Here is a 24,787-nt window from a genome sequence, read left to right on the forward strand (position 1 = left end):
ACAAAAAATATCAAAATGTACATTTCAAGTTAACAATATAATATGTAAGCAAAACTGTTAGTATATTGTATAGTAATAAAAGTTTGTCAGCAAAGTTATATTATAGCTCAGAGACTGAGACAAACAACTGTTTTGTCACTAAATGTCTGTAGAAAAAGGCTGCATGAAAGTGGTTGCTGCCTCCATTTGTATAATTTGTCTTAAATGTGTCAGCATGGACTTTACAATCCTGTACAATATATATGCACATAGCAGTTGTGTTTGTGCTGTCTGCAGATACATGAGTGAGTGCCAGCATCTCCTTTATTTTTTAAGGTGAAAGGGGTTTTATAGAAACATGTCTTCTAAGAAGTTATTCCATTCCCTGAATATTAAGCAAGTTTTTGTGTCACACAAGCCTGCAGAATAAGAGAACTTTGCTCCACAGACTTGAGTCAATCCACTGCAGTTATACACTTCAGTGGTTTTCCACTACCCACATGATGTTTACAGTCGTGAAACTAAAATCAGATTTCTAGAAACAGGGGGAAAAAAAGGAAACATGCACATGGCTGCAACAATCCAATACAGTGCCTCTAATCGTGGCTTCAGTTTCGTCTGTATTACCATCTCATCCTAAGTTCAAAGCAGCGTGATGTTAATGAAGGTTCCCATGTACAAAGAGAAGCTTATGTAAATGTTACCTCTCCAGATGTTCTATAGCTCTCAGAGCCAGAACGCCAACTAGCCCCAAGCCACGTACTAGCAGTTAGCATTTAGACAAACCTTTGTACCTTCACTTGCCTATAGGGCCTATCAGATCGTCGCAGCCTGAAAATCAATATCTGCTGCTAATGAAGTTTAGCCACACATTTTAATGAAGGACCCAATTTGCATTTGAAAGTAACAAGAGGGGAAATGGGTTCATTTTCCCCCATATCTTATTTAGTATGTACATTTGAACAGAAAGCAATGCACCAGTTTGTTGTGTGTGGTAACATTTGTCTGTTTGCAGGGAGTTTTATTTTAATTGGGTACTGTACACATGCTGCTATTACATGTCTGAAAAAAATCAACTGATGCATGCAGTCTGTCATCTGAACACAACCTAGGCTACATAACATTATTTAACATATTTTTATGTATTAATGCAGATTACTATACATACTGGTATGTAAATAACATTTTTAAAATTAAAGATACAAAATAAATTCAGTCACGCAGCATAGTCTACTATGATAAACTACTCACGCTGTAATGTTAAACTCCTTCCATGTGTATGTGTTTAGCTCAAGCCATCATTGTGTATTACAAAACAACGGGCATGAATGGTTAGGTTAGAATGAGCATATGGAACACCACAACAAGGCAGCACAACACATACATATGCCATGTTGTGCTGCCTTGTTGTGTTTCTACAGTAGCAAGGGACACTTTTGGCATTTAGAGCAGTGGACAATCTCCAACCTTCCTGCTAGTTGACACAAACTCCTTCACACTGGTCCTTTAGGTTTCATGTCAGGTTCACTTGCACACAGTCTCTTAGACCAGACAGTTCAAATTACATCTGTCTGTTTATGACATCAGAGGCCTACAGGAACAGTCCCTGCTAATCTGCCCACTCAGCATTTGTGTTTCCATTGTAGTGCAGTTCATCAGGCCTATAGGTGTTGTTTTGGGGGGGTTCTTAAGGCTGAAGTCTGGTCTTTATGGTGTCATACAGATAGGATCCCTTTCTAATGGTGTTGTGCAATGAATAGTAACCTGAACTTCAAAACTCTGCAAACTTTTTCAAAGTGCTTTATACATTGGGTTCTTAAAGTCAGCTCACCTTTAATGAGCTCAAAGCTGTGTGTCTGTGTTTGTTTCTCTTCCTCATCCTCCTGGTTCTCTTTCTGTTCCACCACCACATCCATCTGTTTAATCTTGTACCTACTATAGCAAGTGTCTACAAACTACACCAGCTTGTTTACCTTTCTGCTCTACATGGATCATCACACACCCAACCTGTGTTCGTTAGAAGTTAAATTGCTACAGTAGAAAGGCCGAAGGCGTATTTTCTTCTTTCTTCTTTTTTTTTTTAAGTAAAGCTCCAATTTCACATTTGAGAGAGGGATAAATGCTGGTTAGGCCTCCAGACTTGATGATATTCAGATAAACAACTTTCACAAACTCTCACATGTTCTCTGAGAAATCTAATGCTTTTATAACTGTAGCTTTGATTTTTGTCCTTGTGGGAGATTCTCTCCTGGACCAGGTAAGACATTGAAGTCTTAAAAGAAGAATCATTTCACTAAACATCTGCAACTCACCTTAGGCAATTTTTCTTTAATTTTTTTTCTGCACCAATGTTTGTTTGTTTGTTTTTCCACAAGATTGTTGTGTTTGTGTTTTACATAGAGGAAACCAGACGTGTTCACAAATACCAAATACATAGAAATGTAAGATATAAAGCAAAATTCGGCCATCTTTAGACCACTTGAATCTTTAATCTTCTCCTTAAAAACATAATAATTTTCAGCTCCGCAATTAGTTTGAACCTATCAAGGTAAATCCTTCCTCATCCCCTTGAATGATGTGGAGTAACTATGCTCACCTTTTCTACTCATGCAGCTCATTTTTCTCATAAAAGAACAACCTATGTAAAACACAACACGGCTGGGTCCCCTGTGTTCCACACTTGCTTAGAAAACTGTGAGATCTCTGCAACATTTTTTTTTTTTTTTTAATGCTCTCCCCTGCCGGCAAAGTGTGCCACAATACCAGCTGCAGCAGGAACTCAACTTAGCCTCCAGCAAGACTAGTAAAACAGTTGTTTACTTTGTTTGAACTGCCATATCTCACCCACGGGAGACTGTGTGCTTGAAGTTTTGCATCTTTCAGTCTCAACATGTGACAAAGGGTCGGATGAATAACAATGTCATTTTCTCTACCTTCTGCTCCAACCCCCACCGCACCGTTTACCTCTATTCCATGTTCTGTCTATTTCCTTACCACTCCTACCCACGGCTGCCACCATCGCCCTTCTTCCCCTTTGCACTCCTCTCGAATAATTCATCGTCTCTTTTAAAGTTTCAGCATGCAGTAAATTGATGGTGACACACAAACTACATTATGTTTTTTCACTCCTTTTTTTATAAACTAACAGCCCTGCTCATCTCTCTTTAATTGCACAGCAGTCGGGGACACAGATGTACACAGATGCAAGGGCAGGAGGAGGGTGAGATGAGAGGAGGGGAAGTGGGGATTAAAAGACAGCAGAGCAGATGACTGTGTAACTTAGTTAAAGTGATGAGGCACAGGTCCTAAGTGACCCGGCTCAGCTGTGAGTGCTGTCTGTGCGCTGATGTGGATACAAGGGAACAGAGAGGAAGTGAGGGCTGATGCTGATTCTGTTTTCCCCTTACTTTGAAAGTGTCCCATACAAACACATGATGCTTTGCAGTTTAAAGTTTATAAACACTTCTACCTGTCATTTTTTTTCAGTTTATTTCAAAGCATTGAGGAAAACTTAACCTTTAATTAACAAAAAACCTAAAATAAATCAAGTCATCTAATGAAGAAATGACTAAACTGAAATAAAAGCATAAAACATTGTAATTCTATTTAAAGGAATTCAATTTTGCTGCCATGCCCGGAAAAAAACAATTAGGTGAATCTTGTCAGTCATGCAGGAGATGTTCAGAGCAGATCTAAACAACAAAAGATTATTGATCGGAGAAACAGCAGAATGTTTTTGTTCCAGATCAGACTGAGGTGTCCACACCCGTGTACTTGATCCAAGCTGTTCCTGTCTTGATGAAGACGTCTCAGAGGAAGTTGAGCTGCAGGTACGTGTGTGACTTAAAATATATGTCAATACACATAGCAGTCATTTTATAAATCAAAAACATCCGCTGTCCTCAAGAGAAATGGTAGAAATCACGTTTTTTTCCTAATGTAAAAAAAAATCAGACTGTGGTAGAGATCAAGGTTGAACAAAATGTGTCAGATGTGTGTGTTTGTGGCATTGAAGAGGGGGGGGGGGTCTTTTTGACTTCATGTCACTTGCTCCTTTTATATTTGAACCTCTGTGCCTCTCCATCTGAAAATAAATAAGTAATACCCAAATACCCAATATCATCATGTGTGATCGAAGGGGCTCTGAAATGGAGGGGTGAAGAGCGTCGCCTGATGAAGTGAAGTGATGAAGAGAGTGATTATTTTTGCTTCACTGAGGTCTTATTTTTCAAAGTGCCACTAAAAGCATGAGAGACTTGTGTCACTTTGCACTGGGAGGATGGAGGAGCTGAAGGGTGATTTGATAAGAGATGAAAGGAAAGGTAGTGACACCCCGTCCACCATTTTTTTTCTTCCAGACCTTTGCTCAAAATCTTGATACTTCAAGTGGCTCCAATCATATTCTTCATGAGGCAGTGCGATATTTATGGCTGAGTGCCCACAGCTAAAGCTAATATTATGAGCTTCCACAGTACCATCCATATTGTTTTACCTCACGTTGCCTGCGGTGAGGAATAAATAAAGAGTCTTCCTGCCTGCTGCTGTACAGTGGCTTTGGCAGTCTTGGCTTTCAAAGCACTCTTCTAGCAGGTTGGAGAGGAGGCCGGGCTGCAGTGAGGGAAGAGATGGGAAGAAAGGGGGCTGTCACTTTAGGTTGGGTAATTTTTGACGTGCACGTCAAGGCCTTGACAAGGGGAATGTGGCCGGCTTGTACATTAGAGTCAGGCTCACAGGCAGCGCAGCACTGGGGACAGGTAGTAATGCAGTCCCAGAGAGTGCTGCTCATCTGCTCACACTATGTACTTGTCTGGTGCCACACAAGGATGCCCCCTGTCGCCGCGGCTCCACTCCCCCATCCTTCTGCAGAAATGACTTTAGTCAGTGAGGGAAGAATCCATTTACAATGTGTGCTTTATAACATCTCCTTGACAATGCAGTAGTGGATTAGAGACATTTGTGATGAATCTTTTATAAAGACTTTTTCCCCATCTTTCTTTTCCATGTGCACAGGCTTTCTGGGTCCTGGCGCGCCACATGCGCATGTGTCTGTTCGGATGTCATCGCAGATAGAGAGAGGAGATAGCAATGGGTGCTTAGAAAAAAAAAGAAAGAAAGAAAGAAAGAGAAGGGAAGAGGAAGAGTGACACAGAATCGTCAGAGTGGGGCATTAAAATTTATCTACAAGTCACAATGGCTGCCATGGTAGCGGCGCGAAACTTTCCTTTGAAAATGAACGTCACTTGTCCTCTCAGTCATCCCCTTGCCTCACAACCAAGACAAGCGCTCTCTGTCCTCATCAATTCTTCACTGCAATTTTGACATTTACTTCGTTCATTTGCATAACTGCGTAACTCGGTCTAAGGCGCATGCATTCCCTTCTTCCTCAACTTTAAAATGCTGCTGCTTTAAAATTAATGCCTGCCCAAAAGAAATATATAAATATATCCCAAAGTTGACATGATGTTGTTTTACATTATTCCCCTTGAAAAGCGATTTTGTTCATACTTACAGCTACTCAGGCGAGGAGGCCGTGGAGGTGCGGGCACACACACTCGGGCTAACACAAACATGCACACATGGTTGTCTGGCTTTGCCAGCCCATCTGCCTGTCTGCTCTGTGTTGTTAACATTGAAGGATGCATACTGAATGTTACAACCCTGACCAACTGAACGTTGTTTTTTTAATGTGCAAACCTCCACTGTGCTCAGTTAGGAAGTTCACTCTTACCAGAATTTGAGTTTGTGGATGATACGGATGATTTTTTGGGGAGGGGGGGGCATCTTAGAAAAGTCAGTTGAATCTTAAAAAAAATAATTCTGTTTGCTATACTGATGAATTCACTTGATTTCTCAACAATATGTTATTTCAAGTGGCAACAGGGTCAGCAAGGTGCAAACTGAATAAATCCTTTTTTTTCTATCTGAGTTGCTGATTTTTTTAAGAGGATGCAGCAGCAGAGTCCTCCTGACCACCCAGTTTTTAAATCAAACTCACCTGCGTGCCCCTATTGTCCATCTGCAGCAGAATCTGAGAGTTAGTGAGTCAATGCAAATGCTGCATGAAAAAAAAATATTAAAAATTGATCGCCTTTCCATTTGAAGTCAAGGTAGGCATCACTCTCCATAAGCAGGCCTGTCTCTTTAAATCAGAGGAACTGTCACTTCTGTGACTGCCTGTTTACAAAATATGAGGCTGAAAATGAGACCTGCTCCCTGCGGACAAGCTCCTTGTATAAATATAAATAATGAATATTAGATAAATAATTTCTGCCCTTTAATAATGTACAACTTGATGAAATTCACTTACACTGTGAAACCAGAGAATAACTAAAAGTGGATAATGCAGTGGGTACAATAGGGGCTTGGAGTGTTGTGTGTGTCAGAGAGGAACAGGACAGGCTGAGGGATCTGCTGACCCTGTGGTCACCTCGCTGAATTGATACCACGCAGTGTAGAGTCATACATTTACAATTAACTTGTCCTGCTAAAGAAAGGTCAAATAAAAATGTATTTACAGCCTTAATAATCTAATCAGGGGGCTGTGGCTCAGTTCCTGTGGGAAAGGTGCAGACTGCAGGGAGTGTAGAGGCTGCAAGGAGCGAGCGCCTCCTCTGCTCTGCTGCCTGGGTGTCTTCTGGCGAGACAGAGGGTGGAGGATTGATAAATGGGTAATTATGAAAACCCTTGTGCCAAAGCTAAAACTGTAATTAGCCTTAATTGGCTAATTGGATAGAATTGGTGGATGGCATAAGTGTAATTACCCCCTTTTTTTCTAAGCATTTAGCACAATATTGAGCTCTGACAATGACTATGACGTCATTTCATTGTTCTTTAAATGTTTTTTTATAACATAACCTGTTGTCAATATACGCTTTTTTTCATTTGACAGCTTTTACTCACTTTAAAGTATTGACTTGTTGCGCTCCTTCTGCTGCTTGAAGGCTAATAAACCCAACTTGCTGATTCACACAGGTCGAACAAAGGCCTCACTTCGGTCTAAGACAGTCAAGTATAACAGAGTTTTTTTCTGTCTTCCTCCCACCTCCTTCCTCTCTCTATGGCAAAACACAAACTCACACTGAGTATTAGAGCAGCTCAGCTCAAGGTGCTCAGACTCTCTGCTAATAACACCATCTAGAATTCACGCCCTCCAAATAGGTTAATGTGTTTTTGCCCAGAGGGCCCTATCTACCCCAACAGCAGAACTCTCTCTGCACTTCCATTAAGCTAGCTAACACTGCTGCCTATTAGCTGCTTTGGTGTGTATGGGGCCCAGAAGTGAGAATGCGAGTACACACAGACATAGTTTGTGTGTGTGTGTGTTTGTGTGTTTGGACCACAGAGGTGCTCCTGAGTGCTCTGTGGGTGTCACTACCTGGAGCTGCCTGCTGTGCTGTGTTAACTGTTGCAGGAGAACAATGTTATGGCCCCTGACAGCTTGTTAAAGACTTCACCGAGTTGTCTGCCGGGCTGTGTATTAGCACCTTGCAGTACACTACACATTTTTAAACACACACTCACACATAGTCTTGTTTGTTAACAGGTGAGTGTATAAAGCAGGAAGTATAACAAGACTTTCTTTACTAAAAACATGATGCTGTCACTCTCACCATGTGAACAGCACATTCATGTGGTTTCTGATTTGTTTGCTTGTTAAAATGTAAGACCAGCTTATAACGGATTGTTGAATGTTTTGAATTGTGGTGCTGTAAATACTAAATGACTCCACCATGCGTAAATAATACCCAGGATACGATCAATACTGCAAAAAAAAAAACTTTTCTGCTCAAATTTACAATATATGTTTAATATGGAGCAAAAACACACTTTTTAAATCCTGTTGAGCTATTACTGTCTTTTGTAAATACTTAAAGCTACATTAACATTTTAAGGGAAACACTTTTAAATATTGGCACAATAACAACAGAGATAAGTAACATTACATTTCCATTCATAGAATTTATATTAATACAGTGATTTGAATACTGCAGTTTTGTCAAAAAGTGTAAATTGTGCAATTATCCTGTTGGTATTCAGTTGAGTGTGTTTCACTTTCACCTTTATCTACCCTCACCTCTCAAGCTTCACTTTTCAAACACATCTCTTACCAGAAAGCCTGACTGACATATTTTGAAATACATTTGTACTAATGCTTAATTTTTGCTGCATTAATTAATACGTGATTGTTATAGCCAAGAGGGATGTCATGAAGACAGCATGAATAACACGATATAAAATACATTCTGAAGTCTGATAATGAGACAGGACCTGATGTGAATGCACAGGCTGTATTTAAAGTGTGATCTGCTTACAAGCCCAGTATAAAGTAAAAATTAATGCATTCAGTCTTTTATTTTACATTAAATATGTGTTTAAATGTAACACTAATTTGTATTTAAATCCAGGATGTGTTTATCATTGTGTGGTATTTACAGTTGTATTTTACTATAACACAAAAGGTGTGTATTTTAAAAGGAAATCACACTTTTCTTTTAATCATCAGTGTGGTTGATTTTCTGTGACATTGTCCAGACATCTCAGCGTGCACACATCCAGCACACACTGAATGCATGTTTGGTGTCAGTCTGACCCCTAGTGGACGTCTAGTCCACCCACTGGTTGCACTCTTCTCTTCAATGTACACACAAAAAAACACAGTTTAAGGGAAACAGCTATAAAACTTGTATAAGTTTTGTTAAAATAAATAAATCATCTTTCAATGTTTTGATTGGATTTCACAAACAACACATGTCCTGAATTGTTTTTCGCAGAAAGTATTGCAGCCAAAACGCCTCAGGCCGTCAGCATTGGTCGGTGTCTGAGCATTTATTTGTATTTAAGCCATTATTCATAATGTTTGATGCCGAAGTCAGTAACAGGCTGCACGGAAATGCGAGTTTAAATCGCTCTCAATTCTCTCAACTGCAGTTCAGCCCGTCTGCCTTTGACAACAATAAATCAGACACTGAATATGTATTAACGTCTGAACAGCCCTCAGAGATGTGGTGCGTATATTTGATGAATTCCATGACTGACTGGACCAGCCTATAACGCAGAGAGTAAAATAGATCTGACCAACTCAGAGACAGCAGAACTAATTAAATGGATAAAAGATATATATGGCCTCCTTAGAGTATGTAAAATTAATAGCAGACTAAAGGACTTGCCTCTAAGCCACTTCATTCACTCCACAGCACTGAGCTGCTCCTCTGTGCTGATGAGGCCGCATTTCTGTGTGTGTGAGTGTGTTTCTGTGTGTGTGAGTGTGTTTCTGTGTGTGTGTGTGTGCGTAAGCCCACTATTCTTCATTGTATTCTTATTCTGGTGCTAGAATGACACTTCTTTTATTATTGCTCTCTTGTATGAGCCACAGTAATCTACAGCCTGTCCATTCGATATGTGGACGGAATAATATGAACACTAGAAGATCATAATGTCATGCAATAAAATAGAAGTCATGTATTATGTGCATTTTATTTTACCAAAATTGCAAACTTAAACTAACAGTGACTGTATACCTTTTTACACCTCCACTATACCCAGTAATTACAGGGTTAACTGACTGAACACGCTGCTTTCTACATGTGAAAAAGCTGCAGTGTCTAAAGCTGAACTTTAATTTAGATTAGTTTGTTAGTAGAAAACATCTTTGTTCAACCAGCAGTTCCTGAATGACAGAAAAAACCCGGAATCCTGAAACTTTACTTAAAGTGACTGACGCTCTATTTAATACATGCGTAGTGTGTCTGCTTGCAAATAATCACAAAGAAAAAAAGAGTTTTTCTGTGACTTTCTTAATCACTTAATCACACCAGTCTTGAGACTTGAATGCTCTCCAATGACCCACTTTGACTTTGCTCAGTGAGACTCAAGATGAGAACAGATAGGCTCCATCTTTTCACCCCTGCCTGTCATTGGTCATCATTAAGTCCTTAGTGTTTCAGACTTAGAGCAGGTATCACCTTAGTGTGTGCTGCGAGCTTAGACCCAGTGTGTGAACAGTAAATTGAGTCAATATGTGTATGAATATTCCACTTGCTAGAAAAGGTTTGAGGTGTAATAGAGTTAGTTTACAGAGTAAAAAGTATGAACACCTGTACAATGGAGTGACATAGTGATACTCTCTAACACCTGTGTGGAATAAATCATAACCAGAATGTGCTATACAGCAAAGCAATACACAGAAAAGTCATAATAAAGTTGAACAGCCTGTGTGCAAATCATAGTAAGTAAATGTAAATGTGTATTACATGGAAGTGAATCAAACTGCATTCACTCACACATAAATCACATGCAAGCAAAGTTATTCAAATGAAATGTTATGGGCATCACCTCCTGCTATGTAACTGTAGCTAATGCAGTCCGCCACTAGAGGGCAAACTATAGTGAGAAGTCATTGCCTCGGCTCTCAGAGGAGACCCAGCACTGCCAACTTGCCTGGCCTTGACCATGCACTTGGGAAGCCATCATTTATTTTTGGAGCCCTAGGCTGCGTGGCTGTGCTGTGAGACTGGCAGAGGGTGAGGAGGTGGGAGGGTAAGGAGGGTGAAGAGATGCGAGGAGAGGGAGGGGAAGCAGGGCAACTTACGCCAGCACCAGTGACACAAAAAGCATTGTCCTGATTTAATGGCTGTGAAGTCTTGCCTCTCCCCCACCACCACCACCACCACCACCTCAACCCCACCTCCTGGTCCAAGGAGCTGCTGATGCTTAATTAGGACGAGCATCCATTCAAACACACACACAACAAATACCATGCACACACACACCTAAGCCCCAGCCTTGCCAGGTTTTCTGCTGCCAGCCTTTAGAGCAAAGATGATTCAATCCTGTGCTGCCTTCACAGGAGATGAGTTATGGAGACAGAGACGGCTTTCTGTTGTTGCACGCCACAACACATTCACTCTTCATCCTCCTGTATGGAGACCATAAAATTGTCACCAGGCTTTAATGTGAAGAGTTAAACCTCTGATGAGTCATCAGGATTAAAATCAAACAGGCTGGTGGTCTATGATTCATAACTGTGTGGGGAGTTGTGAGCTAGTTCCTGTAATGACGAAAGGGTGAAAAAAAAACACCATCAAGGGAGGATTCATCCTCAAATATGCTTTTTATGTGGCCTGGTATAACACTGTCAGACAAAGGTGTGACAGGTATGACTGACTAAATTGTTGTGACTTTATGAGATTCAGTTTTTTTACAAGCTAACTAGACTTTATTTAGCAATATAAAAAGGGAATCTTTATGATCTTTTACTATTTAACCACACGCTGTGTGTAGCATATATTATATAGTGCCTCTACTAAATCATTTAATAATACTTTAATGGAGAATTTTGATCTCCTCTTCATTTTTAATCCTTCACATTTTGATCGAATGACCTTGTTCAGGATGTAGATTGTATCGATTGCCTTGTATTGATAATGTGAACCTCTGAGCAGCACGTTGAGAAGCTGACAGGCAGCATTAATATATCAGAGTGTTGGCAGTACTCATTCTTTTTAGTGCAGGGCCCCAATGAGCACATGTCCCATTTGTACAGGTTTCTGTTTTAGCAAAAAGTCATGTTTATGTTTAACATGAAGTCAGCGTGAAATGCTGGGTGAATATTTAACTGAATCTTTACACACAGAGAAATCAGGATACAAAGACAAACTCATGTGCAGGCCCCACACAAATATAGTGTTTCTTCAATAGATTTACATCCAAATGTATTAAAATTCCCTTCTCCATTATCTGAAAATGCATATTTCTTAATTATTCATTGCAAGGCATTGAAGCACCGAGGTCTTGTAAATTTTTTATTTCTGCTCAGCTTCAAACAGTAGATCTTGTAAAGGGGACCCAGTTTTGGGGTGTGGGAATTGCTGCAGGGCGAAGCTGACAGGATTTTCAGTCTCGAGGCACCTCTCGCTTTTTCATTACAGCAAAGCAAAGGAACAAATCCAGGTCAATTAAAATAAGGAACAAGAGGGGCTGAGTGAGCGGCTGGCTTGGAGTGAAGTCAGCACCGGTATCTGCCACAAGAGGGCACAAGGGGCTTAGATATGTCTTAAAAAAACTCTTACAGCAATACAGTACACCAGCCCAGGGACTGGTGGCGGCCCAGATAACATGCAGATAACCGTCACCTTACATGTTTTACTCGAAGGTTGTAAAAGCTTTTCAACAGGACTGTTACAATAAACAGAAAAACATGATGTAAGAATATGTTTCAAGTTTGCAATTTGTGCGCCTAGTTAAAAGCACCATCCCTTCATAAAAGTCTGTCAGATGTCCCCTCGTTCAGGTTTTACCTTTATATATGTGTGCTGCCTGTAAAAGCTGCCCCTCCAATGCTGCAGGAGCCTTCTGCTGGAGGTGTGTGTGTTTGTGTGTGTGTGTGTGTGTGCACACTAAACAGCATCCCTCTTCACCTTCCACGATGGTTGTTAAAAACTCTCAAAGTGACACGCCCACATAAAAAGCATCAGTGGCTAACCTGAGGAGTGTCACATTGGATTTAATGGCCTCTTGTTCCTGTGCTTGTGTGCTGTACAGGAAATCATATCTTGATGTGAAAGGTGCTCTCCCTCGTCTGCCTCTTAATATGTTGTGACGCAAATGTTCACATCTGTCTCTCTCTTTCTTTCACACACACACACACACACACACAAAAGAAAGACCTAACTCAAGCTCAAGACTGAAAGGCTGTAATTGTGTTTACGACAGTGCCCTGACTCTGATGTTGGCCATAGTCCAGTGAGCAAGTGTGTGTTCGTGCATGCGTGTTTATGATAGATTAGGCAGCTTAATATGTGTTCTCATGTGTTAGGTAAATGTGTGTGAGTGTGTGTGCGCGGTCAAGTGTGTGACTGTAGCCTCCTTATGACCTCCCTGATGGCCAGAGATGGGCTGAAGTCATAACTCTTCTGTCGGGCTTTACCCTTGAGCAATATCACAGGCAGTCTGAGAGCAGCAAGTCAAACCACAGAGCTTCCCTCCATAACGGTGGACACACAAACTGAACACTTCACGCACACGCACACAGGATGGCAGTCAAAGATTCTGACCGTCAAAGCAGCACACAGTACGCTGCATCTAAAACAGAAGGAAGCTGTTGGCTGTGAAACGCCTGCAGGAGGTTGAAACCAGTTAGCTCAACAGTCCAGAACACCTGGGGTCTCATAGTGCATGGCCTCGTTCCTAGTTGGGGGGGGTCGTTTTTCTAACTTGTGTGCATTTAAGTCAGAATGTGGAAACAACATGGATGCTATAAATGGTACTTTCATGCTATGCTGCTAAGTAATAACAACCTCTTCATCATACACTGTCAAGGGAGTCCTGGCCAAGATAGGCAACAGCAAGCACGAAACACTTACAAAATCATACAGTTAAAAGGACAGATGGAAAAAATATATATAGTTTCAGATAATGAAAAAAAGTGCATGTTGTGGGATAGACTCCAAGAATTGCAAACATATTCTATGCAAAAGGTGCAATGTAGACAAAAGCCCTTTCACCCAGTTCAGTCCTGGCAAGACGTTGCAGCAACAAGCCACGTTTTTGCATTAAAAGAAAAACTTGTCTTGAACATAAAAGCCTAATTTTAGCTTCAACCTTCACATGCGGAGTCATCAATCAATGTGTCTTGATTGATACAAACATGTGAACCACTTCTGTCATTTGCTCCATAAGTGCACAGTGCACTATTCCATCCAAACATGGCGTTTGGTTTGTCTGTCCTGGGCTTCTATGGACACATAGTGATGCAACATGTTGGGCCCTGTAGAAAAGAAGCCACTCTCACTCCTATGGGCTCATTCTAAGCTGACAAAGACACATCAGTGTGTAGTAACAGGTGATACAAAGGTGATATAAAAATGTTACATCATGCCAAGACTTTAAATGCCCTAGAAATGCTAGTGATAACTTTTAATATTACAGGGGTGTTATGAGCAAAACTACAGTCAGCACAGGAGGTCAAAGATGTCAGTATAGAGAATATTTTGAAAAATAGATCTAGCAAACAGTGTCATATTAAATGTGACATGTGAACAGTGTCACTAATGCAGACTCTGAATCCAAATCAATACTTTACCGTCCTGCCACTTCTATATTTGCTTTAACCCACAGTGGCTCCTGATACCAGGCTTTTCAGCAGCTCAGTGCTCTACATGTTCACATGTAGTAGTCACTAACTCTGCTGGAAAGATAGATTACAGTGGTTGCTACATTTCCCCTAAAAACACAGCTGTTACTAGAAACAAATATGATGACAAAAATGAGATTGATCTGTAACGCTGCAAGCTTTAAAACCCAAAACAACAAACTCTTAATGAGGCCTGGGGGGACGTGCTTAATAATGATGGTGATAATTATTGCAAGATTTGCGGCAGTGCTTTATTGCATTTGATTGATTATTGATAAAAAATAAAATTTAAAATCAATCTTTCCGAAGCTTAGTTTTCCTAATAATAACAAGGATACTAACCCTTTATAACCCAGTGCGACCACAGCCTCTGGCCTGTAGTATTTGAGGCCAAAGGTTCATGTCTGGACTCCTCACTTCTGTGCAGACATTTCCACTTCCTCAACATTTCATCCAGTGACAATCCAGCCGCCTGTGGCCGTTACCCTGACAGGAAACAACAACAAAAGACTCTTGCATTACCATTATTACAATTTTGGGTGCTTGCCAGCGACACTCCAGATTACCTTGCATGGCAGACAAATTGGCAATCGGAACACTAGTGTAATGGAGGCTAATTGCCTGAGTGCAGGGTTAGTTTGTGTTTCATGCAAATCTCATGTGCATAGTAGTGAGACTTGGCTGACAAACAGGACAAGCAATCGCCATTCTGAAGCAAAATGTAATTGAAAATGGCTCTTTGACACAGGCTGTTCACTAATTGTTGCTCACAAGCAGTGATGAGCTCATCCTTAAATTTGTGGCATGAGGTCTCCAGACAAACGTTAATACAATGACTTTCCTACAGCCTAATATTACATTCTGCCAAAAACAGAAGACTGTTTAGTTTCAAATGTATTTGGGAATTACCCTGGAAAAAAACTAAAAATAACTTTTGACAGTGTACAAACAAAACAAGTATCACCGCCTCACAGTTCACAGTTTACATCTGTATCTGTTAACACAGTGACTCACCATCTGTACCAGTCTTTATTCATCCATCCAGTCATGGATAAATAAAGATTTCATGTTAATCTTTGGGACCTACCTTTAAATACTTACTACAGTATCAGTGATAACAGAGCAGTGCTGTCTTCTGAGCCCTTTGAAGCAAAACCAAGTCGAGTCTGAAAGGTTGTAAAGCAAATTTTCTGAACCTCTGAATATTCACTATTGATTCGCTGATGTGGTATTTGAGGATTTTGCTCTGTGTTGTTGTGAGTTTTGTTAATGTAGTCCTCTCAGTGCACAGGACCAATGACATATTTGATCTGTATGATGCTTTCACTCATTTCTTTCCCTTCGTGTTCACTAAAAATTCAAGTTCATTTTCACCTTGGAACCAGATCAGTGCCACTTCTTCTGATCTATTTAGAAGGCACCTTTTAGTTTCCAATAATAACATCTGCAAGTGAAGGCACAGATCAACTTTGGTCTGACAAGTCTATAGTTCTGTGTCACTCATTCATGTCTGTCATAGCAGCCAAATGAAATAATATTATAACTCTCCATAATCTGTGTGCAGGATGTCACATTTTAATACCAGTCTTCACCTGTCTTTGCTGAAGTTCCGATATAACGTCATTAAAAACATTTACACGTTCACAAAGCAACTTATTGCCCTGTCAAGAAGAGTAGTGATGATGTGCTTTGTATTCACACATGTGAAACTTGTTGTGGTGTCCTGTAAGTGGGTCAGGTCATGGTCAATAATGCAATAAGGTTAACATGTAGCCAGTAAGCGAGTGTGTTTCCAAAATAGACCCTACTGTTGTGGGACAGCTGCAAAGTCTTTTGGGGCCAAGGTTCAAGGACTCACGTGGACCATGTTACTGCATCATTCAAGACTTTCCCTGCCTTAATAAGGCTGTGAGTCTTCATAGCATTGGACCCATGTAGTGATTTTCATGTGTGTGCAACAGCATTGCTGTCTTTCCTCCTCAAGATTACCTACTTACTCTCCCTTTAGCCTTACAGTCTGCATCGTGCTGCCATTTTGGAGCCAAGATAAATCACAGAAGCCCCCGTCCAAGCTGAGAATAGAATTTCTTTTCAGATAAAAAGGTCAAGGGTCACATTTCTGGCCAAGGTCGACTGTCCTCAGGGCTAAATAAAGAGCCTAGGGGTTGCAGAGCAACACAGGCTAGCACAGGCCTTCACAGTCAATTAGGATCAAAACAGACATCAAACTTGAACTTGGATGTAAGATCCTGAAAGACGGGAAAGTGGAGCAAGAAAATTTAGCCACACAATCCTGAGATGCACAGAATGGAGGAAGCATCAGCTCAAAAGACTTAATTCATTTAACATGCATTAGTGTTGGGAAGTGAGGAAATACATGTAAAATAATATCATAACATTACAATTAGCTTACAGGTTAAAAATTTAGGAGCTTGACACAGGGCAGCTGGACTTGGTCAGGGTTAGGTCTGCTTCAGGGAGCAGTATTGTTGAATGTTATTTACAGAGTAAAACAACAAGTAATCCAAAGTATTTTAAATATATTACTCAGACTAGATTATGAGTTACATTTAAGTGTGTTCTGCGGGAAGTAACCCTTCCAATAGTGCTAATGGATTAATCAGCGGGGCTCGGGTTTATTAATCAGACGCAGTTGTTTTCGTATTTGTCGGCTATTGTTATGCTGTTTCCAAGGTGTTTGTTTATTCTGCACTAACCAAACAGGACCTCTGACCCAGCCTGTGGAATGTGAGAGCAGAGCCACAGAGTGGGAGGTCACCGCCATCATTTACATCCTAAACACATGACAGGCTGTCAGGCAGAGGTTAAAGCTGGTCAAGTTCACATCCTAATACAGCGCAGAGAGGGCTGCCTCTTTACACAAGCAAATAATTACTTATATGTATGCATGCAGACAGTGAATACCATCATAATATATACTGTACTCTTTGCATTTATTTCCTCATTCTAATTAAGTTTTTATACTGCTGCAAAACAATGCAGTGCTTTTTGTTGTATGTTTTCACAAGTCCACCATATAACTTAATTTAGTAAGTGGTGGTACACATCAGCATTCCTGAACATGAATAACTAGATAAAAAAAGAGGGAGACAAAAATGACTTCCTGATGTATTGCTTGCTCTCCATTAGCCCTGACTAAACCTTTCATATGAAAAGATCCACGCTGAATAGATTTGCATAGAAAAAAAAACAGAAATGTGTCCTTGTCCAAATGAGAACTTAGTGCAGCCAAACATTAAAAAAACACATTTTCAGGTTGTCCTTGTCATCCTTTGATCCCTTGTGAAAAGGCTAGACAGTCATGCTGCAGTGATCAGTCAGGGTCAAAGTCATACTCCACTTTCCCTCCCTCCCTCCTACATCTTTCCCACTCCAGTGTAGTTTGGTCGTGCTGGCAGCTGGTGGTGCTGTAAGACTTGGGTCTCCCGCCTTGCCGTTTTCTTTCTACATAACAAGGCTGTCACCTATTCTATCCTCCTTTGTCCTCTCCCCTCCATCACTCACCTCCGTACGTCAACACTAAGCCACTGCAGCATCCTCGGCTGAGCCCGTTATGATGGGGTGAGTGGGGACCACAGCCCTACACTAACTGAGTCGGACAAGGGCAAAAGGCATCCAGCAATAAAACTATGAAAAATAAAAAGGGAACTAGACACCTGATTTCACTGGGAAAAATGTGGGTTTGGAAAAAAGGGTTTATGAGGCTAAAATCAATACACAGATATTGGCACACATGTAGACATGTACGATGAAAAAGTGACTGCATCAATTCAAGTGTCTTTGAAAAAAAATGATGGTTCAATAGCATGATGTCTGCCACTAGGTCATTTGTGTGAAAGGTATTAATTGGGTTCCCTGTGAGGCCACACAGCCAGCGGCTCAGTTATGATTCCAGTGGGTAAATATTTGCCTGTACTAACCCTCACTAGGTGCCATAATGATTCTTTGTGTGTTGCACTGTGTACAGTGCAGTTTCTGTGTACATATCACTCAGTGCCTATGTCTGCCTGTGTGTTTGTGTGTGTCTGTGTTGCGGCTCAACATTCCCTCTCTACAGCTACAGCTCGGCAGAGTTTGATCAATAACGTGTCCTTCATTCTCAAGTCAGGGCTGACCTTGGCAGCCTTTTGTCTCCTTCCAGGGGCCAGAGTGCGCATGTACAGGTTGGAAAACAAGGCTCTCAAAAATCCACCCTTGGAATGAAAAAGAATTCCCCTCGCTGCTTCCACACCACAGCATTCTCATTAAGAACCTAATGAATCATGTATTTATAGCATTCTTATCTTAGCGTAATGAGGTGATGCCACTTCTGAACTCATTTACTAAATTACCACAGGCCACACTAAAATGGAATAAACTTCCCATTCCTTGTATATGCTGCATTGATTTCACAGGACAGCAGAGCCAATCCAAGCCTGTCTGAACATCACTGTAACAGTCACAGACAACAAAAAGGTAGGCTGTGTGGAGACACTAAAAAATGGAAGACTGCTGCAGAGGGCAGTGGGAGTTGATCTGACAGATCTGTTTACATGTTAATGCGGCCTGACATAGCCTGCAGGTAGCACCATTTATAGATTAGTCCTGCAGTCACACTCTTTGTTATTCAGTTACACAAATTTGTACAGCCACCAACTGAAAAAAATCTTCCAAGGAAGATATTGAATCTGTCAGTAACATTAAAATGAGCAACACGTCACTTTTTGTGTGGCATCATGTAGTAAATACAAACTAGAGATGCAGTTAGCAGTCATTGATACTTTAAACCCTATTAATGTGTTTGAAACCAATCACGTGATCACATTCATACAGTATTTGATTTTTATATGTTTAGCACTAATAGAGCTGTTAAATTTTTAATTATAAAACAACTGATTGTCAGATTAACATGTGATGATGAGCACCATTGTGCATAATGTGCCATTCAGTAATGGGTTTCTGCAGGCCAGTCGCATCAAGATCAATTACAAAATTAGCACGTTAGCACTGACAAATTACAATATTATGTTCTAATCCTTTTGAAGCCTTGTGGGAAAACAGTGGTAGATTTGTATGTCTTTGATTGCTTCAGGGATAAACTGTGAGCGAGTGATTAATATAAAAAAAAACATCTTTATTCTATTTCTACACACCCAGCAGCAGGCCAACTTAAAGATCTATTTCAATATTTTTTCAGATTATTCCTGAAATGCTGTGTGCTCTCTGGTTTACACGTCACATTAACAATTTAACAGTTTTTCCTATCAACAAGAGTTTTCCTGTTATCAAACACCAAACAGCATGTTCACCAGACAGATCAAAACTCAGATTTTATTAATTTTGTACAAAACAAACATTTTTCAGGACTTCAGTCTGTACAGAACCAAAAAAAAATGTCCTGTGAAACATCACAAAAAAATAAAAAGGAAACTCAAAATAATCTTCACTACACTTTCCTCTTCTGGGTGCTGATGTATAAAACTGTGAGGAAGAGAAGAAAACATGTAGGTTTGTAGTTATACATGATATTTGGTGGGACAATGCATCAAATAAAAATGTCTCAATATTTCAAAGATAATATAGCTTCCATGACACAATTATGTTGTTGTCATTAATTAACAACAATAGGTTATGAAAAACAACAGCATCTCAGTCAAAATTCATGCAGACCAAACATTTATTTGGGTAGTCCACAAAATATTTAACAAAACTGATGCACTGCTGCTTTTTGAAGATACCTTCCACTTCTCATGGCTGACTACAAACACATTCTCTGTTGCAAACAGTGACCCGTTATAGCACACTCCTACCACTGTGTCAAGGATAAATTGTGGCGGCTTCTTGTACCAGGCAGATGTGTGTTTGCAGCGTGTGTTGAAAAACCCGACAGGTAAATTGTTATTACTGATGGTTACATTTCCTCAAATCTACATTCATCAACCTGTTCTATTTTGACTAAAATAGCACCATCTAGGGACCATAAGCTCTTTCATCACACTCAAACTCCACTGATGTGCATGAGTCATATCAAGATTGAATCATACAGTACCATCAGTACACAGCTGGTGTCTGGAAATGTAGCAAGAAAGATGAGGATATGGATCAAAGACAAAACAATTATTAATTCTAACTATTCTAACAAATAGAGAACATATTTAAATATCATATTTAATATATATTTAATCTAATATCTAGTATTTTTATATATATATATATATTATAGAAATGGCAATACTTTTAAAAAGGTGAAAAGCTCCTTATATGATGGCAGGTGGCAACAGAAAAAGGTGTTATTTTGCTAACACATTTAAGAACACACAAAACAAAGTACTTCCTGAACAGAGACGCAGGGTTTGATTTGGTCTTGTTTGGGCTTTAACTGCCAAAATGTATGTACATGTGGGGATCTTACCATTGTTTCCTCTTATGAAGGCGTCTCCATACTTATTCTTGAGCTGCCCGTTCACATACTCCTCCGTCTGCTCTATGGCGATGTTCATGTATCCATCTAGACAGGCCAAGACACCTGCACAAACCGACATACACACTGTTAGCAATCAGCTCCTAATGAAAAGTGGACAGACTGTGACTTGCCGGCTGCATTACCTCTGTAATCGACACCAGAGTTCAGTTTGACGACTACAGGTCTCCCGATAATCTGCTTCAGGAAGTCACTCGGGGTCTGCTTTCTTAGACTCATCCTGTTTGTGATCTAAACATAAACAGTGGACGTTACAGACATAGTATGTTGCATTAGCTACATTAGCATAATTACAGCTAACTGCTCGGCCGCGTTTTTGTAAGTTCAAACAGTGGTGTTTATTTTAAGAATGAGCAACATGCGTGGCGGCATATCGTAATATTTCTAACTTCAGTAAACGCTTAAGTGGTCAGTAACAATATTACTTTAGCATCATCGGTGGACAAGTAGCATTAGCTGCTAGCTATGTGTAGCTAACCCGCTAGCAGTGGGTTCTTCGGTGAATCTGCTTGCACTAAACAACGTGAAACAGTCGCTATCATTGTCAGTACGTTCATTATGTTTTGTGCAGCAGGACCCTACTGTACAGTACACATAAAAGCTGTTTAATTTCACTTGTAGCAGATGTGTTCGCGTTTCACTTACCTGATGTACGTTCTCTGAACGATTGTGTTTAGCATGGACAGCGGATCCGCCAATCACAGGCGTGCACTGTACGGAAGCCGAGGGAGGACAACAGTAAGGAAAGCGCGGAGAAACAGCCTACACTTATAACAGCTCAAAATGGGACAGATATTTACAAGTTTCCACTTTGTGACTGCTCATTTGTACATGAATATTCTGTATTTTATATTCATATAATTCCACATATACAGATCATGGCCACAGCTGATTCCTTATTATTTGTATTATTAACACACAGTAGCAAGTTTGAGCAATTACAGCTATAAATACATTGAATTTGCAATTGCATCTATACATGTAGCCCTCCGGCTAAATCTTACTGCTAATAATATCGATAATAAATACTCTTTCATTGTTATATATAATATACATATATATGTATTTATTTATTTGGGGGGGGCAGCATTTACATTATGCTCTTTCTATACATATTTGTCATCACAATCTTTCACTGCTGTAGAATTTTAACGTGATTTCTGTATATTCCAGTATGTTTTTCCAGTTAAGCTTTAATGGATCCTTTTCCAACTTTCACCGTCTATTTTTAGAAAATGCCTTCTGCTGGACAGATGAGCTGGTGAGCAGATGTACAGAATGGGTTGAGGCCATAATGGAAGAAAAACATCTCACTATAACTGTAAGCAACATGAAATTACCTGGCAGCGGTTTTGATAATTGATAGTCCTCCATTTAATTTTATACACTTACTGAATATATGTTCAGGTTTTTATGTGGTTTGTGTGAAACACTACATCACCTTAAGGTCAGGGAATTATAACTAGCATTATATAATGATATTTTTTGGCAAAACTTATTCTCAGTCAAGCCAGAATAAAAAAGGTCATGCATAATATACCAAAATCTACACCAATACTTCCACAACTAATCCTGGACTTTGGAAATTCCTTAAAGGCTAAACATTTAATATTGCATATATCCTTATAATATTGTCAGTCTGAGTGATACGGGGCCTTGAAACTGAGTTTTACTTTATTCTAAATATATTTTTTAAATCTAACTATTGTCTTACAGAGGTTTATCTGCACATGTAAAATGTAAATGTATCATAGCTTTTAATGCTGTCATTATGTTTGTAGAGGAATTAAAATATTTTTTTGTTTTCTTTTCTATATTTATATCATGCTGTTGGGCTGTGTTGTGAAGGATAAGAGAAAGTCTACCATCTGATAAAACTCTGGTTGTTGGGTGCATGACCCAAACACTGCACAGCTTGGGAGGTACATGAAAAATGGTGTAGGGGGGAAATAGGGATGAAATGGTGAGGTGAGAGATAGAAGAGGATAGAGGGCAGAAGGATGTGCCAGTGCATGTTAGCAGAGACAGAGGGGTTGAGAGAGAGAGAGAAGAGAGGGAGAGAGAGGGGGATTGTGAGAGGTGGAATCATAAAGTACTTCTTGTGTGTCTAGACAGGTTGCTTGTTAGCAGGGCATGGCTAGCCCTGTGGAGGCTAGAGGTTAATTTGGTATCTGCTGCTGTGTTAAACTAAGGTCAGTACTACAAGTCCTTAAGTCATAAACAAGAGTGGTTAAGAGCCATGTATACACCTAGGCACCGGTTAATGAATATTCAATGAAGATTTTTTTCCCCTTGTCCCCTGTTCCCTTTGTCGTTGCTTGCTTTGAAGAAATTTTTGGTAAAGAAAAAAACACAGTATACCTTTGTGGCCTTCAAAAATGACCTCTGTGCACTTGCATTTACGTGGCCCTTGTTATCATAAAACATGGCCTCAGTTGGAATAGAAAGTGGCTTTTGTTATTTGAAATGTGGCACTCTCATTATGCACTCCCGTCCCTGAGTGCACCAGTCGTAACTACCTATAATTTGATTGCTTAACACAATAAAACCAATGATGTAATAATAATGTTATAATTTTTTTTTTATCCAGGTCATAAAGTGTGCATATAAAATAAACCTTAAACCAAGTCTGTGTCTGCACTATTGGATGCAAATGTTTGAATATGCACCTTTGTAACTAGGATAAGTAGATATGTTTAAAATGACAAATCATGGCTTTCATGGACCCTCTGTCACCAGGAGAGAATCTCCCAATGTTAGATAATAAGTCTGCTGAGTGTAAACACTGACACTGTGGTCTAAAATTCATAGTTAACAATGGACCCCATTGTAAAGCAGATTGCATGCCAACTATGACCACACATTATACTGCCTATATATTATTTAAAGTGAATGTGTGTGGGAGTACACATTTAAAATGCCAAGCCATTTGTTACAGTAATACCAGATAAATAGATAAGCGACTGTTTTTGCTTGACTGATTGACAGGAAGCATTAAAAAGCAATGTAATTATATTAGCAATGTAGAATATATTTATTATTTGTCTTTTATATCGATGTATTAATCTTGTCTAATTCTTACGCTTTTGCAGACATTTATTTTTTTTTTGTTTTGCATTGGGGTTTTTTCTGTCTTCAAGGTAAAGGGGAAAAACCTTTGTCTCCCCCTCTGGCAGTGGCAGTTATTATAGGTAAACTGACCCGGACCCCTTATGGCTCAGCCTCACTTGGACCTAAAAGAAAGCCCAAGGGTTATGCATGCAGTAGGCCTACATGTAATGTAAGTATTAACATTTTATTGATTATTGATTGTATAGGTGCTTGTTTTTTCTCATTTCTAAAAAAAAAAACATTTGTAGGATCATCCACAAATGCTGGCACCATCCAGTATAACAGTGGTCAGAAAGCCAAAAAGCATAACAGCAGTGCTGTCAATTGACAGACAAATCCTGTCTCTATCTCCAGACCTCTTAACCCCGGGGGACGGTCTAGTGAAATAGAAAGATTATGGTGAGGGGAGATGCTATTGTAGGTGGGAAATGGGGGACTGGACCAAAGCAGGCAGGGGCTTGAGGTGAGTGGGAGTAAGGAGGAGGGGGCACATCCCTCTTGTATCCTAAAGCAATATGCAGGGTGAGGGGAAGTGTGGGGGTTGGCGGTGCAGGATGAGGAAAAGTCTAGACTGCATTGACCCTTCTGAAGCCAGGTTTTTCTCCAGGTCAAGCTTGATATGGAGAAGATAATGGAAAAGCTTGGGGGAGTTTTCAAATAAAAAAAACAGATTGGTAGACAGTGTATCCCTGTTCTTGCTTCTGTGTAATCCCTAACTGTATGGAGGTAATAGCTTGGAAGTGATGGGAAACCTTCCCTCTATCAAAAAGCAGCTAGAAAACCTACACGGTGTGACTTAATTCATGTATCTGGTGCTTCTGAGGCACAAAAGATTGTTTTAAACAGATGACTCTTGAGTCTTCTTCCATTCTTACCCTCTTTCACAGAAAGGGTGCTCAACCTAAAACGTGGAGAGATCCCTCCCACTGTGAAGTCATCATAGTAGGTAACTGTAGTAGAGTGAACATGTCTATGCAGCGGTAAAAGGCCCTCAAAGGCATGAATGCCACAGGTGTCCCTGTACTGTGGGGTTTGCTCCTTATTATTTCCATGCCAGTGACATGTGGCTCAACTTCCACTTAATG

The 24,787-nt window shown here is 40.0% G+C and overlaps 1 protein-coding gene across 1 annotated transcript; it reads right to left on the reverse strand.

Moving 5' to 3' along the window:
- Positions 1-19,414: 19,414 nt before the first annotated feature.
- lsm6 (LSM6 homolog, U6 small nuclear RNA and mRNA degradation associated) lies at positions 19,415-21,317 on the reverse strand. Its single transcript, XM_028408404.1, has 4 exons — positions 21,237-21,317; positions 20,717-20,822; positions 20,523-20,636; positions 19,415-19,591 (listed from the first exon to the last, which is right to left on the reverse strand). The coding sequence occupies exons 2-4, from the start codon at positions 20,808-20,810 to the stop codon at positions 19,557-19,559; spliced, it is 243 nt and encodes an 80-aa protein (XP_028264205.1). The 5' UTR covers positions 20,811-20,822; positions 21,237-21,317; the 3' UTR covers positions 19,415-19,556.
- Positions 21,318-24,787: the final 3,470 nt, after the last annotated feature.

The sequence above is a fragment of the Parambassis ranga genome, chromosome 1 (genome assembly GCF_900634625.1).
Source record: "Parambassis ranga chromosome 1, fParRan2.1, whole genome shotgun sequence".
NCBI classification, from domain to species: Eukaryota; Metazoa; Chordata; class Actinopteri; family Ambassidae; genus Parambassis; species Parambassis ranga.